Genomic DNA, 26,403 nt, shown 5'->3' on the forward strand with positions numbered 1-26,403 from the left:
CAGCCAATCAGCTCTCCCTCCTGCCCTGCCTCTCTAAACCCATACATCACCCAGTGCCCCTCCCAAACTACCCCTTTGCGATATTTTAATACTGTAAGGAATGTGTATTATATCTAGTATTTTATTAATCCGCAGTTTTAAACACAATTTTAATCTATAAAACCCAGAAACAGCAGCTTTAGAAAGCTTCATCAGTAGTCAAGTACATATATGCAGATTGTTGTGGAGGGGAATATCAGACTGTAAATAAGTGTTAATAAAACACTAGAGCATGACTGTGGAGATTCAACAGCCTTGAATAGCATTGGTTTAAGGTCTCAATATTTGCTACATTTACAGTTTGCCTCAGGTTAATCTCTCAGGTTAAATCCACATTAGTCAAGTTCTCTTTTAATAAAGCACAGTGTTATACGATCAAATTCTATTTAACTTTCTAAACTTTACGACAACAGGGTTAGATATATCAAAAGTTATGAAAACCATGATTAAACACACAAATAAAATCACACACTACAAAGTGAAATGAACATAATTAATACATTTAATATTATATTGTATAAAAATGAACATTACATAACCTTAAATGCAAAAAGTCTTTTTGTGGGCTTAGGTCAAAAAAACTATATCAAATAGTTTGTCAAAAAGCAAATGACTCACACACCAAAAACAAAGAGCCACACAAGCCACAAAAAAAAGTACTTTATCATCTTTGTTGTTAGTGTGTCAATCATTTCCTTACTTTTGCCATCAGGATAAAAAAAAATTAGAAGCTTTTTTGCAGCATAACATATGTGGTATTGAAAGGAGTTTTAGTTGTGGAATGCATCTAGAGAAGTGGATGCATTTACACTGCTATAATGTGGCTCAAATGCTTTTAAACCTCCTGAGCTATGTGGCTTGGATGCATTCACATTTGTTTTATGTGGCTTGTTTTTAACGAATGAAATGACCAGGTGTAAACAAAGCCAGAGTAACTAAAGACAGCTCATTTGGAAACTGTAATCCTGTCAATTAAAAAAATAAAAAAAGAATACAAAAGTACAATCAATTTAATACAAAAAATACATCTAATTTTACTCAAACTCTCCACCACTTCCTCGGCTGTAAATGTCGTACTCTTTGAAGCGGATATAGTCCTTCAGGCTGTTTGGTAGTGGCAAGAAACTGATAAAAACTGGAGCCCTCAGACGCAAGCGACCGAGGCTCTCCCGGATCTTAAGTCGACACAAATGCTTCAGGCTCCGAGTGTTTTCTGCAGAGACAGGAATTGCAAAATTATAATTATATATCAGTTAACATAAAACTTGTTTAATATTTGCTCTTCAACAATGTTTTCTGATGAATATGTCAAAACTTTTTTAGCTACGCAAACCTGCATTTATGTAACTATCCATACTGCTGATAATAAAACAATCAAATACAGCAACAGTACAACATACTATATTAAAGATCACAGCATCCATCCGCTATTTGTTAATACTGTTTCCTCACCTTGAATACTGCAGATATCTGGCCATTGTTTCTGTTGTACCAGGATGCTCTTCAGTTTGGAGCAGAAGGTGACATGGTCAACATAATCCAGCATGATTCTCACCACATGGCCTGCGATGTGCTGGAGCCAAGACACTGTGATCACTTCACAGAACTGCAGGCAGAAATGTATAAACTGTTTAAAGATGTGTTTCAGGGACAATAGATCATATGAATAAAAACTTATAAGACTATAAAACAGACCCCTTGGTAATTACTGGGCCTTCATACTTACCACCACATCCTTAATGACTGAGGGGCTCCAGCCCTCGTAGCCTGCTGGCAAGTGCAAGCCCTGACCGTAAGGGCACTCGAAGCAGCGCTGCACATCGTAGCCATGGTTGAGGAGCATGCGCAGCATTACTTCATCTTTAAGCGCGTACTGCAGGGCCGATGGGAAGTGTGTGGTGTTTACGCGGGAGTAGTAGTTGACATTGGCGCCATAACGCAGCAGTGTGTGGATGAGCTCATAGTTGCCCAAGCGAACAGCAACCTGCAGGCAGCTGACCGGGTCCTGGTTGGCCATGGCTCCGGCCTCCAGCAGCATGCGTGCAGACTGCACGTCGTTGTTGGACACCGCAAAGTAGAGAGCTGACCTGCGTTCATCATCGTAGTTGCGGCGGACGCGCGGGTGCAGCATGAAATTGGGGTCAAAACCGGCATCCAGGAGCAGCTCCAAGCACTGGAAGTGACCGCCTGCAGCCGCAGAATGCAGAGGGCTCATCCCACTCTCTTTTATTGCCTCTTTTTTGGTTACTGGAATCAGATTCTCTAGTGCTCTACAAAGAAAAGATCAAGAGCAAGCACAGAATGGAGAATAGTGCATGAGAGACAGAGAGAGAGAGAGAGAGAGAGAGTGAGTGAAGGAAATGAACTCAAGGTGAAGTAAACTTTAGCTAGCTATGAACAAATGAGACAAATTAGACCAGAAACACATTTCATGCATGGATGGGAATGCAGACGCTGTGAGCTACGCAGACTGGGCTTTGTGCATAGTTGTGTTCAGAAATGTGTCACAACACATTTCATACACAACAGAAGTATAAGCTGCAGTATAAGCACTGCCGCAAGGGGAGCTACAGCAAAAGCCAGGTTGTCTTTTCTCCAGTCCACTGTCATGGTGGTAACCCTATACTGTAAACCTACAATTAGTTTTTGAACTAAATTAAATCTGGTTTGTAAAACACGTCTGAACATTTGTGGCCACATATACATTCAAATGGGAACCATTTTCTTTCGTTTGACTACTAGCACCAGTTTCTGACACTTACCATCAGTGTGTAGTCATTCCCCACAGGCTATCCTAGGTAAACTTGTAGACCATATATATATATATATTATGATTAGCTACCTGGCCTTGATATCATAGCTGTAAAATAATCAAGTTATCATTTTGATCTGAGCGGTTGACTCTGTGTAGGCTGTCCACAATATTCAGACTATAGCATTATCTATGCTATAGATTTGACTGTCCATTACTCACAGAAGATGTCCACGGTAAGCTGCACGGTGGATGGGTAGATGGCCTGTATGTGTTGGCGCGTTGGGGTCAGCTCCATATTCTAACAGCACAGAGATGATGTCAGGGTTTCCAGACGCTGCTGCCTCGAATAACACTGATGGAGCTTCTGGACTTTGAGGGTTTGACCATATCCTGGCACCTAAGAGTGAGGAGGATGTGATTATGCATAAAGCTTGAACATTAATGCAAGTCTAACAAATTATATGCCAGTTTAGTTAAGCTGTTACAACTCTATGGGGCAGTTTTCCAGACAGGAACTATGCCTAGTTTTGAATGGAGATTGTCCATTGAAAGAAGAATATTGTCAACAACTAGGCTGTTTGGGAAATTAACCCTTGAGTCCCACAATGTTAGATGACTAGTATACGGTACTAATTACTAATGCAGTGATTTAATCTAATAAATACATTGCAAAAGTAAAGTACACAATATTTTTTAAACACAGAAATGGGAGGCAATTAATCAAGCACTTTCCATCCTTCAGCATGAGTGAGGAAAGACTTCCACCAAGCTTGGAATCTTTTCAAACTTCCAGCTACACAGCTCAAGTGTCGACTGCCTTGAGATGCCTAAGAGCCATGCTTCAAGGGTCACTTGTGTTCCTAAAGACCTTCAGAAGGCATATTTTTGTGTGTGTGGGTGGGCTCCTAGAAAAGCCCAGGAGAGAATTATGGTTACCATAAGTTGCTAGAGCTTTCTTTCCAACTATAATCAAATTGAGATTACTAACAGGGCACAATATTAAGTCAGATTCAATGCAAAGAAATCCCAAGCGAATAACAGTTAAAATCACCTTTCTGTAGTAGAACTTCCACAACATTCAAATGCCCAGCTTGGGCTGCCAATCCCAAAGGAGTATGGTGACTAGCATCACAGGCGTTTGGGTTGGCACCAGACTGAAGGAGCAGGTACACATAGTCTTCCAAACCAAGCAGAGAAGCTTCATGCAGAGCAGTTCTCTGAAGACTGCCTGTTTGGTCCACAGTAGCATTAAAGCGCAGCAGGAGAGAAGCCAGGTCATACTGGTCATTCTTTATGGCTGTTTGGAAAGAAAAGAAACACAGAAGATCCATTTACTGTGTTAGATGAATCATGCATGGACACCAGTCCAAAAGAAGGTATATCATAAGGATGAATACTGTAAATTCTCGTAATTACAAAGTTACACACTGTAAAACCCAATAAGTTGACTAAACTCAAAACTTTTGTTGTAACCGATTACCTAATAAATTTTAAGTTCATGTAATATAATTTTTAAGTACAGTGAACTTAACATATACATATACATATATTTAAAATTAATATTTTCCTGAACTTGTATTTAGTCTTCTTTCTGGTTTCATTCAACTATTTTTTTAAATACTCATAGAAAAGTAGATGAAAAAGAAACAGTAAAAAACAGTAAAGAATTAAAAGTACTGAGAGCACAGCGAGAACACAGAGTTACTGCAGCTCAGTAATTGATGCTTGTTCTACAGCCTACATCACGGAGGCCAAGTATTTAATCATAATATGTGATCTACAAGTTTACCTAAGGTAGCCCCGGGTGAATCACTACACACTGATGGTGAGTGTTAGTCAGAAACTGTTGGACACACCCAGTATGCAAATAGATTGTGACAGAAGCCAATGGAAAATAAGCTGTTAATGGCAACAGACTAAACTCAGTTATTATAAGTTGATTCAACTCAAATATCTCAGTTTAAGTGTATATGTGCCCACGAATGTTTAGAAATCTCCAATTTTATGTAAAACAGACTTAATTTATTTGAGTTCAAACAACTTCTGGGTTTACAGTGCAGGTAGTGTACAGCTCTGAAAAAAACAAGAGACCCCTAAAACATTTATTTGATTTTGCCAGATTAAAAAAACCTCTGGAATATAAAGAAGAAAAAGATGAATGATCACAAGCCATCAATTCAAGCTGAACTGCTTGAATTTTTGCACCAGGAGTGGCATAAAGTTATCCAAAAGCAGTGTATAAGACTGGTGGAGGGGAACATGCCAAAACTGTGATAAAAAACATGGTTATTCCACCAAATATTGATTTTTGAACTCCTAAATCCTATGAATATAAACTTGTTTTCTTTGCATTATTTGAGGTCTGAAAACTCAATTTCAACCAGCCATTTCTCATTTTCTGCAAATAAATGCTCTAAATGACAATATTTTTATTTGGAATTTGGGAGGAATGTTGTCCGTAGTTTATAGAATAAAATAACAATGTTCATTTTACTCAAACATAAACCTATAAATAGCAAAATCAGATAAACTGATTCAGAAACTGAAGTGGTCTCTTAATTTTTTCCAGAGCTGTATATATAATTTTACAGTATAAATGCACTTGCAGTCTTTAACTACCATTCTTAAAACAAAATGTTTTCTCTCTCCAAACAGTTTTAATTAACTTCAATCCAACCATATCATCCACTGTGTTATTACACACCTGCAAGTAATGGAGAGTCCTCGTCCTCGTTTGTACAGTCGGGGCTGCAGCCGTTCTGGAGCAGGAATGTAGCGTTTTCCCTGAGACCATTCACAACAGCAAGAAAGAGAGGAGTCTCCCCTTTCAGAGTGCGGCACTGACCCGAGCCCTGAGGAGATGCTGAACATCCAACACATGTTCAAGCTCTGACACTCTGAAAACTCTGTTCTGTTTTTAATTCACAAGTATTAAGGCTCTAGAAGTTCCCCAATCTTAGAAATATAAAATGTATACATTATAATCCAGTCAAAAGTCGCAGAACACCCTTTTATTTCAGAAACAAAAGCAAGAAACAAAACAGAAGGGAAAATGACTGAATCTGAACCCACAGTAAGTAATGGGAGTAAGTCCTCTCTTTTAGGCCAGGGGTTCTCAACTGGTCTCGGACCGGGGACAACAGGTTTCTTATGTTCATTAAGTCACGACCCACTTTTATAGAATACAATTCAAACAAATGTATTTTTGAAAAGAAAAAGCCTTTAAAAACCCAGTTAAAACACACATGCATGCAAAGTGAATTTAAGAGCAATTATTTTAAGAAACTCAGGAGGAAAAAAACAACTGCATGTATAAAAGTTACTACAATAAAATTTAATTTAAAAAATGTACAAAATATATAAGTCCACAAAACCTCTCTGCATATCTTTGCATTCAGAATACATTAGTAACAAACCCTGTCTTTTTTCCAATATAAAAGTTGAGCATACACTCAGATGAGCATTATTTATTTTCTTTTTTTTTCCAAATGTACAGCTCTGGAAAAAATTAAATGACCACTTCAGTTTCTGAATAAGTTTCTCAGATTTTTTAAAATATTATTTATAGATATATGTTTGAGTAAAATGAACATTGTTGTTTTATTCTATAAACTACGAACAACATTTGTCCCAAATTCCAAATAAAATATTGCCATTTAGAGCATTTATTTGCAGTGAGAAATGGCTGAATTAAAAAAAATTAGATGCAGAGCTTTCAGACCTCAAATAATGCAAAGAAAAGTTCATATTCATAAAGTTTTACGAGTTCAGAAATCAATATTTGGTGGAATAATCCTTGTTTTAATCACAGTTTTTGTGCACCTTGGCATGTTCTCCTCCACCAGTCTTACACACTGTTTTTGGATAAATTTATGCCACTGCTGGTAAAAAAAAATCAAGCTGTTCAACTTGGTTTGGTGGCTTGTGATAATCCATCTTCCTCTTGATTATATTCCAGAGGTTTTTAATTTGGTAAAATCAAAGAAAATTAACATTTTGAAATGGTCTTTTTTTTTTCCAGAGCTGTATTTATTTTTTACAAGCTGTCCGTGACCCACCCAGAAGGTGTCAGCCACTTTTGTGTCCCTAATCACCAGTTGAGAATCAGTGTTTTAGGCTATGCCTGGGACATGGCCACCATTTAGACAATGAAAAATTCACAGTTGCTTGAATTGCTAAATTGAAGAGTAAGGTTAAACATGCTAATGTGTTTTATAATCTGGCATGTCAGTGTATAATCAATCTATTTTGAATATTTATTCACAGGATTTAGCAACTGCCTAGTGGCTTCTGTCAATGTAAAGTCAATGTAAAGTGTATGAATCAGGGGTTTTCAGAAACAAGTAGTAAAGTAAAGTCTAAGACTAGACTAGGGTTAGAATAAAAAATCTAGGTCTAGAACTAAAGCAGACCTGAGAAAGTGATCTCCAGAATGCTCCTCTTCTGCTGTATGGCCGCCTCGTGCAGTGGGATCCAGCCCCTGCTGTCAGCCATGGACATCGCTTCCCTGTGCTGCACCAGCAACCGCAGGGCATCTTCATTTCCTGTGGCCAAACGTGTGGATGAGCAGATCAGCACACAGGATTCAGAGCTGTGCTAATAGAACAGTGACAGTGACTCAGTGACTCTTACCCGCCTGTATGGCTGTAAAAATCTCCTCATGGTCAATATTTTCCAGTGCAGGATCACTATGAAAAAAAAACACAAGTGAGTATATCTATCTTGTGAATAAATAGTAATCTTGTTCAGACAGACAGACAGACTCTAGACTCATACCTGGGGGTTTGACTGCTGCACTTGCCACATTCCAGTAGACTCTGCTCAATCATGTATTGTGTGGCCTCATCTTCATCATCCCAGTCTTCCTCCAGAGTGTCATACACTTCTTCCATCGTTGTCAGTTTTGTTTTTGTTATCCAGTAAATCACAAAAACTGAATGTTGTTTAAAGAGGAATTCCAGTGATTTTGTTTAGAATAGATTCACTTTTTTCTTAATTTACTTGTTTTGTGCTTTGATGTTTAAAGCATTTTCTAAAAGTGATTCAAAGATAGAAACCAACTAGCCACTAGTTCTAGACAGATATATATATATACCTTAATATATATATATATATATATATATATATATATATATATATATATATATATATATATATATGTATATATATATATATATATGTATATATATATATACATATATATATATATATATACATATATATATATATATATATATATATATATATATATTAAGGTACTGCACTTATCTTAATTGTGCAGGTTTGGAAGGTTAGTACACAAAATAGTAATGTGCTAACCTGTTTTTTTATCATTCATTAACCTTTTCTATCATTCAGGATAATGCTAGACATCCAAGACATCTGTTAGTTACTAATTTATGTGTCTGAAACACAAGAAATTTTGTGTCAAGAACAAAGGGCTCTGTATCCAATCAAAATAAAAAATATATCCTGACATTGCCAATATATCTGGTAGCTATTTAGCCTGGGTATACAATTGGAAGACTTTTAATAATAAATAAAAATCTGACATTGATTTTGAATAATGGTTCAACATAATTATTTTAAAAAGTAAACTCATTAAACAGGCCTGGACAAAAATGATGTTACCCCTGAAAATAATGTGACCAAAGCGACATGTTAAATCAAGGTATGTCCACTAATTAGAATCACAGGTGTCTACAATCTTGTAATCAGTCAGTGGGCCTATATATAGAGCTACAGGTAGTCACTGTGCTGTTTGGTGACATGGTGTTAACCACGCTTAATATGGACCTGAGGAAGCGGCTGCTTTGCTACATCTGGCACTGTCTTGAATCTGTGCCGAGTACAATGAAATCTCAAGACTATTAAGGGATTCTATAGAAAACTGTGCTGCCCTGTGTCAGAAAGCTTGGTCTAAGACACAAGTCATGGATCTTGCAACAGGATAATGACCCAAAACATACAGCTAAAAACACCAAAGAATGGCTAAGAGTAAAACATTAGACTACTCTGAAGTGGCCTTCTATGAGCCCTGACCTAAATCCTACTGAGCATCTGAGGAAGGAGCTGAAACATTTCTGTCCATGCCTGTACAATTCATTTTTATTTTTAAATAATTCTGTTGAAGCAATGTTGTTCATACATTTGTTCATTTTCATAGCATTTGTATTTTTGTCAGATTTATTGTGGGTTTTTCTTTCATTAACCAAGGGGTAACAACAATTTCCAATTACCATATCCACGTGTGTAAATACTAATAATTTGCTAAAATTACTAAAATTAAAAACATCCTGTTCTAAAGTACAATTTAAAGAGTTAATACTTTATTGGCTGTGTATCATGGAAGTAACATTATAACAGATATAATATTACATAAATAATTGAGCTGAATTTATTAAATATTATATACCCCAATAGTAGGTTGTATTAGCACAGAAAAACAATAGAAACTGACTTAGTAATTCTGAAGTAATATGAGTGAGGAACACCAGAGGTTAAGCAGTGAACTCTCCACACTAAACACACAGCTGGTGGCAGTAATTGGGCCGTTTAGATCATAGCTAACAGTTTAATGATGTGTAATAATATATTTGATACTCATTATGACTCATGCAGCAAGTCTTACTGGTATTCACCTTGAAGTTATATATGGGATGCAGTTAGTATACACTAATAATAATAATGCTAAAAATAACTTCTACACTTTCTGCGTGTATTAATATCTCCAATTACAGGAGAAAAAAACACATCTCACAGCTCTAGCATTAAAGGGTTAAAACACATGTTGGCTAGTATAAGAGTATAAGAGCCTGTGTTTACCAACACCGCCACTGATGGCATGGAGAGCCTTGGATTAAGTTGGCTTCATGGTAAACATGCACCACTCCATTCCATGCAGCATTCCATTGTTTTCTGAAGCTCATCAAGGAAGTATAATCTTTTGAAATATGCAGAACCCATACGCAAATCTTCCCTTTACCTTCAGGCAACAGGAGCTGCTGTTTTGGTTGCACTTGTAACCTCAGAGTGTTTCAGGCTCTTACCAGCCACACAGCTATTAATATCCTGAGGGATATAAATATCCAATCATGGGACAGGCCCAGTCGACCCCCCACCAACCTGGATCACTCTTCAGATCTCAACTCTGCTACTCAACAACCCAGTTAACACACTATTGGAGATTTAGAGTGTCAAAGCTGGTAACAGGAAACAGTCGTAATGAATAACAGCCCTGATCATACTTTAAATGAGAACTGAAGATCAGATTCACACTCAGTTAGTGCAAAAGGAACTGCTTTGAGAGATTATGGACATTTGTGGGGAATTCAGAACAATGTCAGTTGAATGTAAAGCTGTCTGTGTTTGATTTTAGTGGTTCTTGTTACTTAATCCTTTCAGTTTCATTAGCAAGCCTTTTCAGAGCTGTAGCAGGGATGCAGGAACCGCAGGAAAAGCTGTAAAATACACAGGAATTGTCATGCCCCCTGCCCTCAAAAGGCAAGTTTAATTTTGTAAAAATACTACAAAAAAATACCACTGAAATCTTTTCACTTGTGCTGTAGTTTCTGCAATTTGTACTTTAATTTGATTGTTCCATCAGGATGTTTGATTTTTTTAAACATACTGAGCTGATAAAATGCTGATAAATTTTTAAACATAAAAGAAGCTAAATCTGTGCAGGACAAAAAAAAATAAATACAGGTTTTTGGTAATAAAAATATTCAGGTAATTTTGTGAGAGCTCTGCATTACATGCTTGTTATTATCTGTTGTGGTGTTCTGGTGTGGTTACCAATAATGTGGTTAAATACATAAAATGCACAAAGTGGTATGTTTTACTGGCTTTACTTTTATTATTTTTTTATTAAGGGGTCCTGTTCCCCCTTAACTGGAGAGACTTCTTAACTGAACAGTTTTAGAACCATCATTGCATTTATTAAAGCTATAAAGGGAAAAACTTTCAGGGTGGGGGTGAATACTTTATATAGGCACTGTATATTTTGTTAAAACAAAAAAATACATTGATGAACTAACCCAAAAGGTCTCCTACATAACATTTCAACAAAAAATGCAAAAGAGCTGTTTGCATGGCCCATATTTATTTATTTTAAATTACATTCAATAACTGCAGATTTCACATTTGGGGCATCATCATATAATAAAGAACTGATTCAACAATAGTGATTTATATGTCAAGCCTTAGAAGCTGCTAAGGAGTCCGTTATTAATTATCCAGCTGGCAGAGCATGGCCACCCCTCTCTTGATCCAGTGTTGTGGGCGCTTGCTGGTGGGCAGCATAATGGAGATGACGAAGTTCGTGGAGTGGCCTGTGGTGGACAGAGTACCTTTTCTCTCACTGGTCTTATAGAGAGGACACACGTAGATGTTCTGGGATTCCTTCACAGCCCGTTTATCCGCTAAGAGGTAAATGAAGAATAGCATGAGGCACATGACAGTAAAAGAAATGTACAGCAATGCTCTGTGCTGTAAAGCTCTGATGTTCACTCACTTGGTTTTATCCAAATGATGGGGACTGAATCGAAAAGGACTTTGGGATGCTGTTCAGCTAAGACGCCACTGCATTAGGAAAAGTCATGTTTATTTAAATAAAATAAAAACAAAGACATTTTTTCAGAATACATTACTGTGCAAGTTGTTTTTCACACAGAACAAACCTTTTCTTATCCCATCTCGCTCCATCCAGAAAGAGGCCATGAACGTATACTCCATCCTCAGGAGAAGTGGCTGAAGTGTCAAAAGGCAGAACCTAAGTAATATAATCATAGCAAAATCAAGATCCACCGGATGCACTTTGTTTATGTTATGATTAGCCAAAAAATTTACATTTTTATCAATTTTTTTTACCTCCACTGAGCATTTAGGAGCATGTTGTAGTTCTTTAATTACTGACTATAGTCCATCTGTTTCTCTGCTTACTTTGTTAGCCAGTGAGTGGACAAACACTCATCTCAGTCCAGCAGTGACAATAAGGGGTTTAAAAACTCCAGCAGCACTGCTGCGTCACATCCACTCATACCAGCACAACACACATGCCAGAGAATGAGAATGATTCACCACATAAGATAGGTTGTGAGGTGTTGTGTGGCTCTGAGTGGTCCAGCGGGCTAAGCGCTGCCAATATGATTAGGAGATCACCGGTTCGAATCCTGTTTTTGTTGCTTGCCATCAGCTACTGGAGCCCTGGGGGAGCACAACTGCCCTTGCTCTCTCTGGGTAGGTAGATTGCACTCCCTCCCCTCATCACTCTAAAAGGTGATGTCTGCAGCAAGAGGCATCTGTGAGCTTATGTATCTGAACAGAGTCGCTGTGCTTTCCTCCGAGTGCGCTGTGATGCTACTCAGCAATGCTGCATCAGCAGCAGTTGGAAAAGAGGCGGTGGCTGACTTCACATGTATCGGAGGAGGCTTGAGTAAGTTTTCACTCTCCTGGTGTTTGGGCAACACAAGTAATAGGGGACCCCTAATGAGTGGGTTGGGTAATTAGTCGTGTAAATTGGGAAGAAAATAGGAAAAAATGGGACATAAAATGATAAAAAAATAAGTTGTGAGGTGGGTACTGTGTGTACAGGAATACATTATAGAAGACATTACCATTCACAGTGGACAGCACAGTGGTTTGCAATGATAGTAACCAGCTACGTCTACTAGAATTGTCCTGACAAAAAGTCAAGTGACAGAAATCACATCCATGTTCAATCCAGCAGGTCCCACACACATATCCTGCAGGTCAGCACAGTGTTTTTAGTGTTTTTATCATGGGACACATTACTTGTTTCTGTCCCATGACTTACTATATGGCATTTCAGGGCAACAAATCAAGTACAAGCAAGCTTAAACAGAAGAGCAATGTAGAAACTGGAGAATACTGTGGATACTGTCTGTATTGTTTCACATATTGATCTTTTCATAAGTTTCTCTAACGGTACTGGATACCTCATAGTCGAAGCTGAGCAGATCAATTGGAATGGAGTATTTCCTGGCATAGTTCTGCATGGCTCCTGTCAGGAAAGCTTGGGTGAAGAAGAAGCCAGACAGCCAGAACACGTTGGGCTTCGTGGTGTCATACCAGTCCTGAAAGAATGCAATAAAAACCATCCTCACAACAGATGCAGCTGACATTAATATCATCTAATGCTCCCTCGCAGCATTTCTCACATATTTTACATAATGAGTAAATTAAGTGCAAATCCAGCGTATTGTTAAACAACTCAGAAAACATTGCTGAACAGTAATTATTAACAAAAGATCCTGTTTTTTTTTTTTTTTTGTTGTTTTTTTTTTTTAGCTCTAACCTGGAGAAATTTGAGCCTGGTGAGGAAGTCAGTGATGTAGCTGCCCAGGGGCTTGAGGCTGGGGTAGGAGCGCTTGGCCCACTTCTCTGGCACTTTCCCCACTAGCAGACTGCCTGCTATAGCCTCCAGTTCTGCATCCATCACCACCAGCCCCTTAATGGCCTTCAGCAGATTCTGCAGGCTCACTCGGATGGTGTTACACAAACTGCAGTGAAGGAATGTACACATTATAAACATTATACTGTACACATACACACTATTACACATTACATTTATAACTATATAAACATAAGCTTTAGATAATATATAAATACTGTACAAAAACACAGACTTATACTAGTACACGCATGATATTTATTGGAATGCATATATTGGATAGTTTACTGTTTTCCAGCTCTGAAACTTTAACCCACTTTAACTTGGGAGAAGCTTAATAAGTAGCTGATTAGATGGGTGTTTAGCTGCAAGGGGAAAATTGCACATAAAGAAAGGATTGGGTTTTCTAAGATCATGGATAAGAACAAATAGTGCAAATCCATCTACATGAAAATATAACAGGACAACAAATTCTGACGTACAAATGTACAAAAACCAACACGGGACACTGAAACAAAGGGACTATTTATATACACGGAAGTAACAGGAAACAGAAAACACCTGGGGACAGGTAACGAGGGGGCAGAGTTACAAATGAACACAGATGGGAGCACTGAAGACAAGGGCGGAGACAAGGAGAAGACAGAGAGGGCCATATGCTAAGGAGCAATGTAAATCAACAAACAGAAGTGCAGAAAAAATACAGAAAGACAGAAGAGAGAACAGGACGAGAACTATTGCACTTGAATTTGTTTTAATTGGTTTACCAGTAATTTTGTTTTTTATGACATAAATATACGTTTTTTTGATAGTAAATAATGCTACACCATATTGTCGCTGTCCAATGAAAGCTGATTTCCATACTAAAAAAAAATATTTAATAAATAGAATGTTATTTTAAAGTTTATTTTAAGTACTTTAGTAATATTTATATGTATATTTATATATATATATATATATAATTTATATAATATATATAATTTATATATATATATAATTATTTACACTTTCTAGTGTTAATATGGTGGAGAAAACTAAAAATGCACAAAATTGCAGATACATGCCTATAAATGGGCAGTGGCTATATTCATTTATTGAGAATTAATATATTGTGTAGCATAGCACACCTACTGTATCTATATACAAAGCCTCTATCTGATGTTTTTGCTCTTATATGATCCCGATCTGATCTTTAAACTCACTTATTATAACGTTCCATCTCCTGCACAAGCACAGTGTTCATGCTCTCTTCATACAGCACTGGGAATTTGTTGAGGGCAGAGTCGATGTTGAAGTTTTCTGGAAGCTAAACACATGAAATGAGTTTAAAACCAAAACAATTTAGATGATAGATAGATAGATTAATTTACATTTAATCACTGTATACGCATAGTAGGATTTACTTTAGTACGGATGTTGTTGGCAATATCCATCAGAGTGCTATCTCCTCCAGAACTAGCTCCTCCCTTTGAACCTCCCCCCTGAGTCAGAATCAGGGAATCAAACAGAAGTTTGGTTTGCTGCAGGTCTTTAGAGATGTCCACGTTCTCGTGCATACCAAACACTTCTGGATGTTGGGTAGCAGGAAGGTTCTGCATAGAATAAATACACAAATTATGTTCAGTTTACTTTAAATCTCAGATGATTTAAAGTTGGTTATGTATATTAGTGTAACCCTGTAACCCTACTTGAGCCTCACCTCAAGCATTTTAATGCACAAATGTCTTGACATGTTATGCAAAAGACAATTAAACACTAAAACTTGAAACTTGTATGATGTATTATTGTTGAGCATCTATTATTATTATGAAGTCTTACCCTGATAAACTCCACATAGTCTTCGTAAATGGACTTTGGAGGTGAGTAGTATTTGCCGCTGGGAGAGAACATGTATCGAGGGTTCTCTATAATGTCTTTATTGTAGAAGTCTGCTAGGATTGTCAATAGAAGACGGCGGTCCCAGTCATCTGTCACTCGCCCACCGTAGTTACACTCTCCTGTCAGATAAGTGATGGCCTCAAATGGGACTTCTTCATAGCTGTTCACAAACAGCTGCAAGCAGGATTAAATATCAATAAATAACAGTCAGAACAGGATGTTTGATCATCTACATGACAACACTGCAGGTTAAACTCTACCTTACAGCAGAAACAAGATGTAGAACTACTGGTTTATAATATTTTAGATAGCTTCAAATGGATTACTATATAGTATAAATTATATTTTACAAAACTGTTCTAAGAAAACAATATAATAATGAACTAGAGTTGACTGTGATAGAGTTAGAGTTAGAAGGGATGCACTGATTTCAGAGTTGTAGGCAAATATCTTTTTTTTTTTATATCTGCCAATACAGATTCATTAGTATGTATAAAATATATAAAGTGGGACTATATCAACCGGAATTAAAGATAGCATCTCAAAAAATGTAAATATGATGGAAAAGTTGCTTTATTTCAGTAATTCAGTTCAAAATGTGAAACTAATATATAGATGATTATAAAATTCCAAAAATCAGTGTCTCAGAAAAGTAGAATATTATATAAGACCAATTGGTAGTTTTGGCAGTGCACTAGTATATATAATACTGATGTTATTCATCATCACATTACTTTTAACCAGACCACTTTTAAACAGATTCCCACCAAAATGTTTTTTAAATGTCAATAAAGAATGTTTTTCATGGCCTGTACTTTGCAGCTATTCTCTTTATGTATAACTCCAAAACTGAGACTTTATAGAAGCTGAAAGAAATATTACACCACTTTTGTTGGTCCATGTGTCACGAAATGTTAACACTGTGTAAAAGTCAGCTAGCTGGTGGTTTCAAGGTAATGCTCCAAAAAAGATACAATATATGGATTTATTGTAGAAGTTATACGGTTAAACTATAGCCATTTGCTTTGACAGAAACATTATGTCAGAACCTTCACCTGCAACTGCCTGATGCTAATGCGCAAATCCGATTCATTGAACCCATATGGAATGTTCCAGCCCAGCGGTCCAAACTTCTTTCTCTCCTGGACTAGGGCATGGAAGAAGCAAACCCCATACAGGAGCTTTTCCCAGACCTATAAAGACATCAGCAAATCACCACATCTGAAACAGAAAGCTGAAACACAAGGGGTGTGTAGTTAAGAGAAAAGCATTTTTTACTCACCAGCTCTTTGTTTGAGCATGCTGAGAAGAACTGAGGATCAGAAACAGGGTCAGAGAGGTAGGACTGCAGCAGGTTTAGCCTGAGGCCTGTGGGCGGCTCATTCGTCATCTTCACCCCATTCTGCAGGATGGTCACTGGGAACTGACATTGTAAACAAATTACATCATGAACTGTAAACACATTGATAGAGCACAGAATGGCAGCTATTAAGCGAGATATGTTAGTCTAGTTAGTCAAATATTTCATAAATGTGTTCTAAAGAGATGTTTTTAGCTTAAAATTTAATTTATAGGAAATGTCAGCACTGTAAATGTACTTAATTTAGATAATTTGCTTACACCATTTTCACATTTCTTACATTCCTACTACTGTTTACTTGCTTTCTGCAGCATTTAGTTAATGTGATGCATTTATATAAAAATGTATAGATCATGTACACATTTCAATCAAGTAAATTAAATTAGAATATGATTTGTTTTTTTTCATTGTGCATATATACCATGGGGGAGGGGTAGCTAGTGAGCCACAGACGGAAATCTGGGTGGCAGGTTTCTGGGCTAAAATCCTCACAGATCTTCTCCAAAGTGGACATCCAGGATACGGCCAGATGGCAGTTCTGCAGACACACCCAGGTGCCCTCTTTCATGGCTGATTGGATCATCTTCACAGCTATAGGACCCTGGCCCTGACCCAGAGAGATTGACTTGAAATTGGCACCGCCCATGTTCTTATCGTTGGCAAACTTCAGCAAACCTGCGGTTTACAAAAAACAGGTTTGTGTAAAAATGGATATAAGTTAAAACAAAAATTTGTGAAGTTTAATATAGAGGACAGAACTTACTAGCCATAGGGTCTGCTCCAGGAGAGAGCACAAAGACTAGTGGGATTGTGGAGTTGGAATCGTTGTAGCTCTTACTCAGATCAAACGGTGGTGGTTCGACAAACTTTTTGCCCAGTTTGCCAGTAATGTAATTACTAATGGCTGGTTCAATCTTTTAAATAACAGAATAGAAAAAAGTTAACAGTGCATTTAAAGATGAATAAATCTGAGCAACTATCATTGTGACATGCAGAAGAGCAGAAATGAATGACAGCTCACTTTGTCTGGCCTAAGGCAGCGGTAAATGATCATTTTCTGAAAGTCGCTGAGCTTGTCACACCAGGGTTTCGGGAGTGGAGTGTTATACGGCTCCTTACTGTCATAAATAGGCAGGAAGCTCTCAGGGTTCTTGATGAAACTTTGCCTATACTCAGACAAACAAAAAAATACATTTAATAGCAAAACTGATGAATAACAAAAAACAACAGGATTAATATCATCTTACAAAAAGAGAACAGGACAAAATAGGACAGACTGTTACATACAGGGGTACTGAATTGAATCTGTACTATTATTTGTGTATGAAATTAAAAATATGAAAGCCACAATTGTGACTAAATTTATACAGGCTGGCAAAAAGGAGGATACCTGAGGCCCTGTAGGCCAGGCAGGTCACTGGCTCGACAGATCTCATCCCAGCTTTTGTCTTGTAGCCAGTTAGGGTCAGGATTGGGGACGTTATTCTGCAGACCCACTCCACCTGTGAGCAGGAACATGAACTCTGCGTACTCAATCTCTTTCTTAGCCCTAAAGGGAAAAAAGAAACAGTTAGACATTGTGGTTTTGTGGGGAAACTGCTTTTGTCTCATTCAAGTTTGAAGTGAAACCTAATGCTGTGAAAACTAAGCCATACTGGCTCTGGATTGGTTTTATCAGGGGAGGTTTTGTAATGTAATTTGTAAGGAATTTGAGTACCTAATTGGTATGAGATAAAGTGATCTGAGTTTTTTTTTTTTTTTCAAAATTAGCACGGAAAGACAGCATGTGTCCTAGCCTGGGTGTTCATATCAAGTGGCACACACAATAACAATTACAATAATTATATTATATAACACACTAGCTACCACGACAGAAGGTAATTTACTGTCAGGTAATTCTCAGTGAAATCAATCATCAGTAATCAATTAAATGGCAGTACTCCCAAAGGAGGTAACAATCCCACACGAATAGTGTATTAAAACAGATCATAATGTTTTAAATAGAGCAGACTTACAGCAGTAAATTGGAGCAGAGGAGGAAGGAGAACAGCAGTTTGTCCTTCTCAAAGAGAGAGCGGCACACATTGCAGTACAGGTTGTAGGTAAAATGGTTAATCAGATATCTCAGTCTCTTCTCTAGAATCTTTGACTTGTTACTGAAACATATGAAATGCTGTGATGAGCATCTTACACAGCAAACAAAAGGAACATTCCTTTTTAAAACATTTGACTATTCACTGGAGGTACATTGATAAATGGGTATATATATTCACATATATATACATATATATCTTTACCTGTCTTGTATGGAGTTGATGTACAGGTTGACAAACCAGTTGAGCGAGTACTGGTACATAGGGTCAATATTGGCCAGGTCTGCGATGCTGAAGAACAAGATGGAGGAGTGTTTAGCGATGGGTCTATAACCTTCTCTTGATTCTGCTATCTTAAGTTCAGTCTTCTCTGCAATCTAAAAGTTCAAAGAGAGGAACAGTTTGTTTTAATACAGATACAGATAAGTGTAGTATCACAATACTCAACTAAAAACTTTGTAGAGGACAAATAATAAAACACACTTTCATCAGTTTCAGGGTGCTTTCACACCTTGTTTGGCATAGTTTCAGTTTGGTATGACCAAAGGGCCTTCTGAACCATGGTCTGGTTCATCAGCAATGTAAAAAACACTTTCCTCGGTTCAAATCCTGTTCATGTAGCTTGCCATCGGCTACTGGAGCCCTGAGATAGCACAATTGGCCTCTTGCTCTCTCTGGGTGGGTAGATGAAGTTCTCTCCCCACATCACTCCAAAGGGTGATGTCCGCAGCACAAGGCATCTGTAAGCTGATGTATTGGAACTGAGTCGCTGGGCTTTTCTCCGAGCGCGCTGTGATGCTACGCGGCAATGCTGCATCAGCAGGTTGAAAAATAGGTGGTGGCTGACTCTACATGTATCAGAGGAGGCATGTGCTAATATTTACCCTCCTGGTGTTGGGGCAATAGTGATAGGGGGAGTCCTAATGAGTGGGTTGGGTAATTGACCGTGTAAATTGGGAAGGAAATGGGCAAAAAATCTATTAAATTTATATATTAAATAAAAAACTTTTCTCAATGGTTTGGGCCAATTACAGAAATTTAAGGCAAGCTATCATTCGTATTAAAATTATACAGAAGAAAAGGAACAGGTGCTGTGCTGAAATCTGAATCCCCTTGCTGTGTATGTGCTTACATGCTTACACTGGTGATTCCTGTACATACTGTACCCTAATTTATAGACATTTATAGATTATCTCAGGGTAATCTGTTACAGTCTGTCTGTGTCCACGAAGAGGAGTTGAATTGTGCAGAGAGGAAGAATTTAACACAATACCTAAAAAAAAAACTCGCCCAACTGACTCAGATTCAGAGAGAGAGCAATGTACAAGTATAAGTACAATAAATTAACAAAAACATAATCCTTGGTGCAGACTGTTGCCCAGAATGTCAGGTGTAAAAGTACCCTTATATTCTATTTCCCTATTTTCTCTTTTTGTTGTAGCTCATTAAATAAAGACTTTGAAAATTACTGAACGTTCAGAGTTCAGAATACTGAATTAACAATTTATAGCATTTAAAATGTAATGCTTTGTGCAACTCTGTTGCAGTGTCTTGTTGTCTTTACTGTAAAATAGTTGTTCCAAGCATCAGACCTGCTGTTTCTTGGAGATCTCATTAGACATTATCTTGGCGGAGTCCAGAATCTGGATAGCACTCTCATCCTCCAGGATATTCCCCTCTGAGGATTGCAGAGTCTCCAGAATTTTGTCTTCAATTTCTTTCAGCTGCTTCTTATTGGCAGCAGATTGCAGTATCAGGGCATTCCTCTCCTCTTCTAACTCTGGCCTATTAAACACAGGACACAAATGTTAAGCACACAAATGATGCTTAAGAACGCAAGAGGAAAATGGTGATACAATGGTTTTCTTTAGAGGTTCTTAAAACAGCCTTTCAATGTCAAATACCTACTTCTACATATATTTTTATATAAAATAACTAGAGTTATTCTAATGAATGCATTTAGCTACTTTAAGTTACACCCATTGTAATCAAGTCCTGTGGTATAATTAAAGTTATTCCAATTCCAATGAGGTCAGAATGAATCTTATTATAGCCTTGATTTTGGGAGAAACAATAATGAGCAGTGGTCCCATTTATTTCCATATTAAATGTATCTTGAATTACCTTTAAATACTAATAAACTTACTATTATACTATTATACTAATTTTCTTATCAAAGAGGTAGAACTAGGTTTAGGCAACAGTGCTTTTAACAGGGGGATAGTGTATCCATATTTAGTATTTACTATGCTTTATATGGATACATAAAAGTTTTAATTAACTTTTAAAAGTGTCTACATACAACTGCAATAATACGCTGTAGTGAGTAGCAGAAAAGTAGTCTAGTTTCTGTCAGAACATGCAACAGGTAAAGGTAATAGGCTGGGACATCCAGGCTTACAATGTGCCAAGTCTGTATAACTTGGTTTGGTGTCTGCGTTTTTGTTTTACCGGAGGAAAAGAATATAAAGAAGAAGAATGAAAATGTGAACAATAATGCTTGGAATCTTATTATTGAACTTTTAGGCTTATAACAGGGGTGTCTAAACTACGGCCCGCGGGCCATTTGCAGCCCGTTTCCTTTTTTGGAGCGGCAAGGTATTTTAGAAATAGAATGGAAGTTGGCCCGCAGTTTGAACGCTAGGTGTCAGAAACGGGCCAAAGAGTCTAAAAGCGGAGAGAGTGCGCATTTCTAGCGCAGAAAAACGGGGCAAAGAGTCTAAAAGAGGAGAGAGTGCGCATTTCTAGCGCAGAAAAACGGAGCAAAAGAGTCTATAAGCGGAGAGGGTGCGCATTTCTAGCGCAGAAAAACGGAGCAAAAGAGTCTAAAAGCGGAGAGAGTGCGCATTTCTAGCGCAGAAAAACTAAAATCTTAGTTTACACAACACTGTCAAAGATAAAGATAGTAAGTCAAGTAAAATGGTGTGTAAATGAAATAATCAGGAAAAAAGTATTATTTAAAGTGGTACATTTCATTATTTGTTTTATTACAGAGTCTGTGGCCTGTAACTTCAAATATATTTCTCCTTCTGGCCGCCAACAAAAAAAGTTTGGACACCCCTGGCTTATAAGGTTAAAGTTGGCTTCTTATTCATCAGCTTCGTGTTTAAACCGTGTAAGAAGACAAAGGAACATCTAAAAAAAATCGAAAATAAAAAATTAGAAGATGAGGCACAAGTATAAACTTCTGCTTTAAACCAAGCTAAAGGTGGGTTGGCTCACTTTTATTAGAGGCTGCACTGATTACACTGTATATAATTATCATTTGATCATTTTAGCATCTTATGCTTCCAGTAACAGTATCAGGTAAGTAATTAATTTTAAAGAATCCTAAATTGAAAGAATTATTGCACTCTTTCTGTAAACCCTTTAAACTTCATTTTACTTCTCAAATATCACTGAGTTTGTTTGCTATATTATATATTATATACTATATATTTACCTCATATTATGTCACCTCACTTCATTACCATCTCCTAAAATGCTTTGGCTGGAGAACCATTAGTTCTATTGTTTAAAGCTCAATGCTGGGGGGCTTTATCCCACTCTACACCTTGCTTGGCGTTAGTCACGGTGCCAGGAGGGCCATGTTTAACTGTCCAGTAACTGGTAAACAGTGACTACATGTGTCAGCAGCAATGGGTGCATTAAATTAAAGTAGCTGAGGGGATTCATTACAAGGGGTGTCCACAAACATTTGGACATTAAATTGAATTGACTAAAATGTCATTCCTGTTATTTCACAAATCTGGGCTTGGTGCCTTGATGCTGGTAGGCTTCAGACACACCCCTGCATGAATGAGTGTATGAGTGTGCGTGTAAGTGAGTGTGCGTGTGTGCGTATCTGTCATCACCTCTCCTTTGCCACCACAATGCCCAACAGCTGGTCCTCCAGACCCTCCGGGGTGATCATGAAGTTGAGCAGGGACACTTTAGTGGCCAGCTCAGGCAGATAATGAGGGTTTCTGAGCTTAGTGGTGATATAAAAGCGGAAATCACTCGAGAACTCAATCACACTCTCCCCCAGCCGGATACAGTCCATACCTCCTACACACAGAGAGCAGAAATCATTCATATAATTACTGGCCTCAATTTCTCTACAAATGATTAGCTCTTTATAAGAGCTTAAACTGAGGACTGGACCTGTAATCTTATGTTACTATTTAGGACTTGAGTTGGATACCAAATCAACACATAAATGCAGTATATAAAATGCAAGAGGACATTTTTCTGTTATTTTAAAATGTAAAGAAGCCTACATATACAGTCATGTGAAAGATGTAGGCCACCCTATGAAAACCACATTTAAATAAATAGACATTTTATCATTATTTAAACAATACTGTAAGATGGGTAATATGGTAATATAACTAAACAAATAAAATACACTCATGTAGTATATGTCATTAATAGAAATGAATTTTCACGTAAGGCATCAGTCACAATAAATGAAAGTTATATATGTTTATATATGTTCAAAAGTAGTACTTTAGTACAATAATATGTACAATCATATTCTTTTCTGTTTTTTTTTTTTTAGATTATTTTAACATTGTATTGGCTTCTTCCTTTAAGAAGAACTCAAGCTGGTTTACACATATTATCTTGTTTCGTAAAAAACATATTTAACTCTTTTGTGTCCACAAACTCGCCGGTATGTCAAATTCAGTGTGTCCATATGTTCCTATTATTACCACTACGATGATATAGAGCAGTTGAAAAGTTTGCATCCTGCCTCATGCCTCTAATTAGTGGATGTGTGTGTTCATCATCTGCCTCCTATATATGTATATACAGCCCTGGGGGGAAAAAATGATGAGTTTCTTTGTTTTACCAAAACCTCTGGAATATAATTAAGAGGAAGATGGATGATCAAATCAAGCTGAACTGCTTGAATTTTTGCAGCAGGAGTGGCATAAAGTTATCCAAAAGCAGTGTGTAAGACTGGTGGAGGAGAACAGCATGAAAGAGCATGAAAACTGTGATTAAAAACCAGGGTTATGCCACCAAATATTGATATTTGGACTTAAAACTTTATGAATATGAACTTTCTTTGCATTATTTGATGTCTAAAAGCTCTGCATCTTTTTTTTTTTTTTATTTCAGCCATTTCTCATTTTCTGCAAATAAATGCTTTAAATTTATTTAAATTAATTATTTTATTTTTTGGAATTTATCAGAAATGTCTGTAGTTTATAAATTTATAGTTTATAGAATTAAACAACTATGTTCATTTCACTCAAATATATACCTATAAATAGCAAATAACATGAAAAACTGATTCAGAAACTAACTGAAGTGGTTTCCAGAGCTGTATATTCAGAAAATTGCAAAAGTTACCGTTTGTGGAACTTTAATTGCAACTAATTTAACTGACTTTTTTGGTCAGGCAATCAATTAGGTGCAATCAATAAATATTGCAAAGATATTAATAGAAATACCAAGACAGCTAGCAAGGTTTTGGCCACACAGAATATAATGTAAAAGAGAAAAACCTTAGATTAAACATGATTAATATCTGAGAAATCAGCCTAATATGTGCAGTATTTACAACACTTAGATCAGTGAACCCTTTTAATCTTGTCTTGTACCTTGTTTAAATATCTGTTTGAGCAGTAGAGGCTCTAAGGAAGGGTCCAGTTCTTCTCCCACATTCTCCAGCAGTAGAGGAGTGCCAAACTGAATGCAGTTCTCCAGGGTCCTCATATAATCTGCATCAGTAAGCTTTATCACGTTCAGGTTATTCTCTCTTTCTGAGTTTTTCACCCACTTGTTGGCCTGACCCTGGGGGTCAATCATCAGAGGCCTGCAAATATATTTTAATATGCACTGATGTTAAAGCATTACAGTAATACAGATCAAATGAAACAGAAAAGCTGATGTGTATGAAGCTGTGGTTATGGAGACGTACCATCTTCTGGAGTTGCTCACAATGACACCATTATCAATGGAGAAACTGTCAGTGGGCAGGCCAGAGATATTCCAGGCCCTGATCTTGATTGGATCGCCAAGGGTTTTACTCAGAGAGAAATCATCTGAAGAAGGGATGTTCTTGGACTAAAATGATAATAAATTGTATTATTATGATTATTATTAGTATAATAATATTACTGTTATGGTTAAATACTTTACTGCACACAAGAATACAAGAAAATTGTTTTAAAAAACGATTAAGGAAAGAGGTACCTTGCAGAGTTTGGTCCATTCTTTAGTGCAGTTTTGACGGAAGCCAGCAGTGAAAGCTCCAAGGTAAGCAATTACACCAGCAGATATCAGCACGTCACCTGTCAAATTGTCATACGTATTCTGAAGGTCATCTGCTGCTTTAGACCACCTGTAGGATACAAATATATGATCATAAATAAAAAGAACAAAACATATTCTCCCATAATAATTCCCCTAAATCTCATCATCATCATCCTGACCTAGTCTTTTCTCCTCCTAATCCCCCGATGAGTTTCTCGGCTCTCTCCAGCTTGCGAGCACAGAGGTCCACCTGGAATTGTAACTGAGCCTGCTCCTCAGTTTTCTCCTCCAGTGTCTTTTTCAGGGCGGCCAGCCGGTCCTCCACTTCTTTCAGCTCAGCTCTTTTCTGGTTCAGCAGAGCCATAGTTGCAGCCAGTGACTGCTGCGCCACAATCAGGTTAGCCTTCTTAGGAGCCACCACCTAAAGGAAGGACACAAATTAAAGTTAACACTGTTACGTAAGGATTAGAAGTCCCCATATGTTTTTTTTACTGTATTGTGCATGCCATCAGTACGTAAAAACAATGACTTCTATGCAATAAAATAGGTATAAAATACAGATTTACATCAATCAAAAAGAGCCTGTAAACTAAAAATAAAACAACAAAAAATAACAGGTAGCTCGCTGGATGTGAGTACATGTTTGGGTGTTTAGTTTTGTACCTTTTAAACTGTTTAAATTTAAACAATTGCAAATCTAAATAAAAATACAAATATATTGTACTCTATATATTGTTTTTTATTAACATTTTAAATATGGCACTACTATTTTCCTGGTGCATTTGTATCAAACTTGATGTCAAAATAATAAAAAAAAAAGGTTGTTTTTTAGGGTAGTCCTTACATCAGATTTACCTCATTATATCATTTTTGGTGGCCCACTAACTTTGTAAGAATATATGCTTCAATTATTTTTTTAAATTAATTTATACAATAATCATCATCCCTTAGAATTAAACAGGCTGTTTTTGTTACGGTTTGATATAAGATAAATTACCTGTAATGGCCTTTTATATATACTTTTACTATACAAAAATTAACCAATTTGCCAAATTGCCAATCAATCAATCAATCAATCAATCAATCAATCAATAAATAAATAAATAAATAAATAAATAAATAAATGTATCTGCATATCATGACTCTTTTCTTTTGATTTAGCTTCATCAACTTAATTTGTAATTCTAATAAAGTATGGCAAGTACTTAAACTGGGCAGTTGGAATAAAAGAAAGATTCATTAAATGATGTAACTCTGCCCACCTTGGCCACTCTGTCATAAACCTCCATGGCAGTGATCCATTTGCACAGACCCTCAGCTGCAGAAGAGGCCTTGGCCACTTTGGTGGGGTCAAAGTCAGGGTTGGTCATATACTCGCTACGGATTTTGTGCATGACTGGTGCCTGTCACAGAGAGACATTAGTATGATGGATTAGCAACAGCTCATAATGAAATCTCAGTCATCGTGACAAGTGGCTCCACCTTAACCTGTAAAAGACACTTACGGGAATGTTGTCCTTGTCATAAACCTTCAAGTCCCTCAGGAAATTCATGTCCCCCAGCAGCTTCTTGCTTGGACCCCAATAGTCCAGAATCTGTAGGTATGGGGTTGATAGTC

General features: G+C 37.1%; 2 protein-coding genes across 2 annotated transcripts in view; both read right to left on the reverse strand.

The window, feature by feature from the left end:
- Positions 1 to 518: 518 nt before the first annotated feature.
- On the reverse strand, positions 519 to 9,827 carry asb14b (ankyrin repeat and SOCS box containing 14b). Its single transcript, XM_022677398.2, has 10 exons — positions 9,780 to 9,827; positions 7,571 to 7,727; positions 7,427 to 7,482; positions 7,207 to 7,338; positions 5,499 to 5,657; positions 3,846 to 4,091; positions 3,014 to 3,191; positions 1,766 to 2,309; positions 1,492 to 1,645; positions 519 to 1,252 (listed from the first exon to the last, which is right to left on the reverse strand). Exons 2-10 carry the CDS (start codon positions 7,684 to 7,686, stop codon positions 1,074 to 1,076), a joined length of 1,764 nt encoding a protein of 587 aa, XP_022533119.2. The 5' UTR covers positions 7,687 to 7,727; positions 9,780 to 9,827; the 3' UTR covers positions 519 to 1,073.
- Positions 9,828 to 10,879: 1,052 nt separating this feature from the next.
- The window catches only part of dnah12 (dynein, axonemal, heavy chain 12), a 41,386-nt gene continuing 25,862 nt past the window's right edge, over positions 10,880 to 26,403 (reverse strand). The window contains exons 51-74 of the mRNA XM_022677399.2: positions 26,291 to 26,380; positions 26,048 to 26,188; positions 24,965 to 25,206; positions 24,726 to 24,873; positions 24,451 to 24,596; positions 24,131 to 24,345; positions 22,394 to 22,586; positions 20,132 to 20,324; positions 18,744 to 18,916; positions 18,462 to 18,602; positions 17,837 to 17,995; positions 17,468 to 17,612; positions 17,210 to 17,360; positions 16,868 to 17,121; positions 16,369 to 16,509; positions 16,142 to 16,279; positions 15,027 to 15,260; positions 14,612 to 14,800; positions 14,411 to 14,514; positions 13,113 to 13,317; positions 12,754 to 12,891; positions 11,476 to 11,567; positions 11,310 to 11,377; positions 10,880 to 11,217 (exon numbers count right to left, since the gene is read on the reverse strand). Of these exons, the coding sequence (XP_022533120.2) occupies positions 11,024 to 11,217; positions 11,310 to 11,377; positions 11,476 to 11,567; positions 12,754 to 12,891; positions 13,113 to 13,317; positions 14,411 to 14,514; positions 14,612 to 14,800; positions 15,027 to 15,260; positions 16,142 to 16,279; positions 16,369 to 16,509; positions 16,868 to 17,121; positions 17,210 to 17,360; positions 17,468 to 17,612; positions 17,837 to 17,995; positions 18,462 to 18,602; positions 18,744 to 18,916; positions 20,132 to 20,324; positions 22,394 to 22,586; positions 24,131 to 24,345; positions 24,451 to 24,596; positions 24,726 to 24,873; positions 24,965 to 25,206; positions 26,048 to 26,188; positions 26,291 to 26,380 (3,894 nt within the window). The 3' untranslated portion in view covers positions 10,880 to 11,023. The remainder of the gene's footprint in view (positions 11,218 to 11,309; positions 11,378 to 11,475; positions 11,568 to 12,753; positions 12,892 to 13,112; positions 13,318 to 14,410; positions 14,515 to 14,611; positions 14,801 to 15,026; positions 15,261 to 16,141; positions 16,280 to 16,368; positions 16,510 to 16,867; positions 17,122 to 17,209; positions 17,361 to 17,467; positions 17,613 to 17,836; positions 17,996 to 18,461; positions 18,603 to 18,743; positions 18,917 to 20,131; positions 20,325 to 22,393; positions 22,587 to 24,130; positions 24,346 to 24,450; positions 24,597 to 24,725; positions 24,874 to 24,964; positions 25,207 to 26,047; positions 26,189 to 26,290; positions 26,381 to 26,403) is intronic.

Source organism: Astyanax mexicanus, chromosome 13 (genome assembly GCF_023375975.1).
Source record: "Astyanax mexicanus isolate ESR-SI-001 chromosome 13, AstMex3_surface, whole genome shotgun sequence".
Classification (NCBI taxonomy): Eukaryota; Metazoa; Chordata; class Actinopteri; order Characiformes; family Acestrorhamphidae; genus Astyanax; species Astyanax mexicanus.

Coding starts and splice junctions, on each gene's coding strand:
- asb14b (XM_022677398.2), bottom strand. CDS start 7,686: ATGGAAGAAGTGTATGACACTCTGGAGGAAGACTGGGATGATGAAGAT. Junction 3,192..3,845: donor GGAAGTTCTACTACAGAAAG/GTGATTTTAACT, acceptor CCTCACTCTTAG/GTGCCAGGATATGGTCAAAC. Junction 1,253..1,491: donor AGATATCTGCAGTATTCAAG/GTGAGGAAACAG, acceptor CTGTCTCTGCAG/AAAACACTCGGAGCCTGAAG.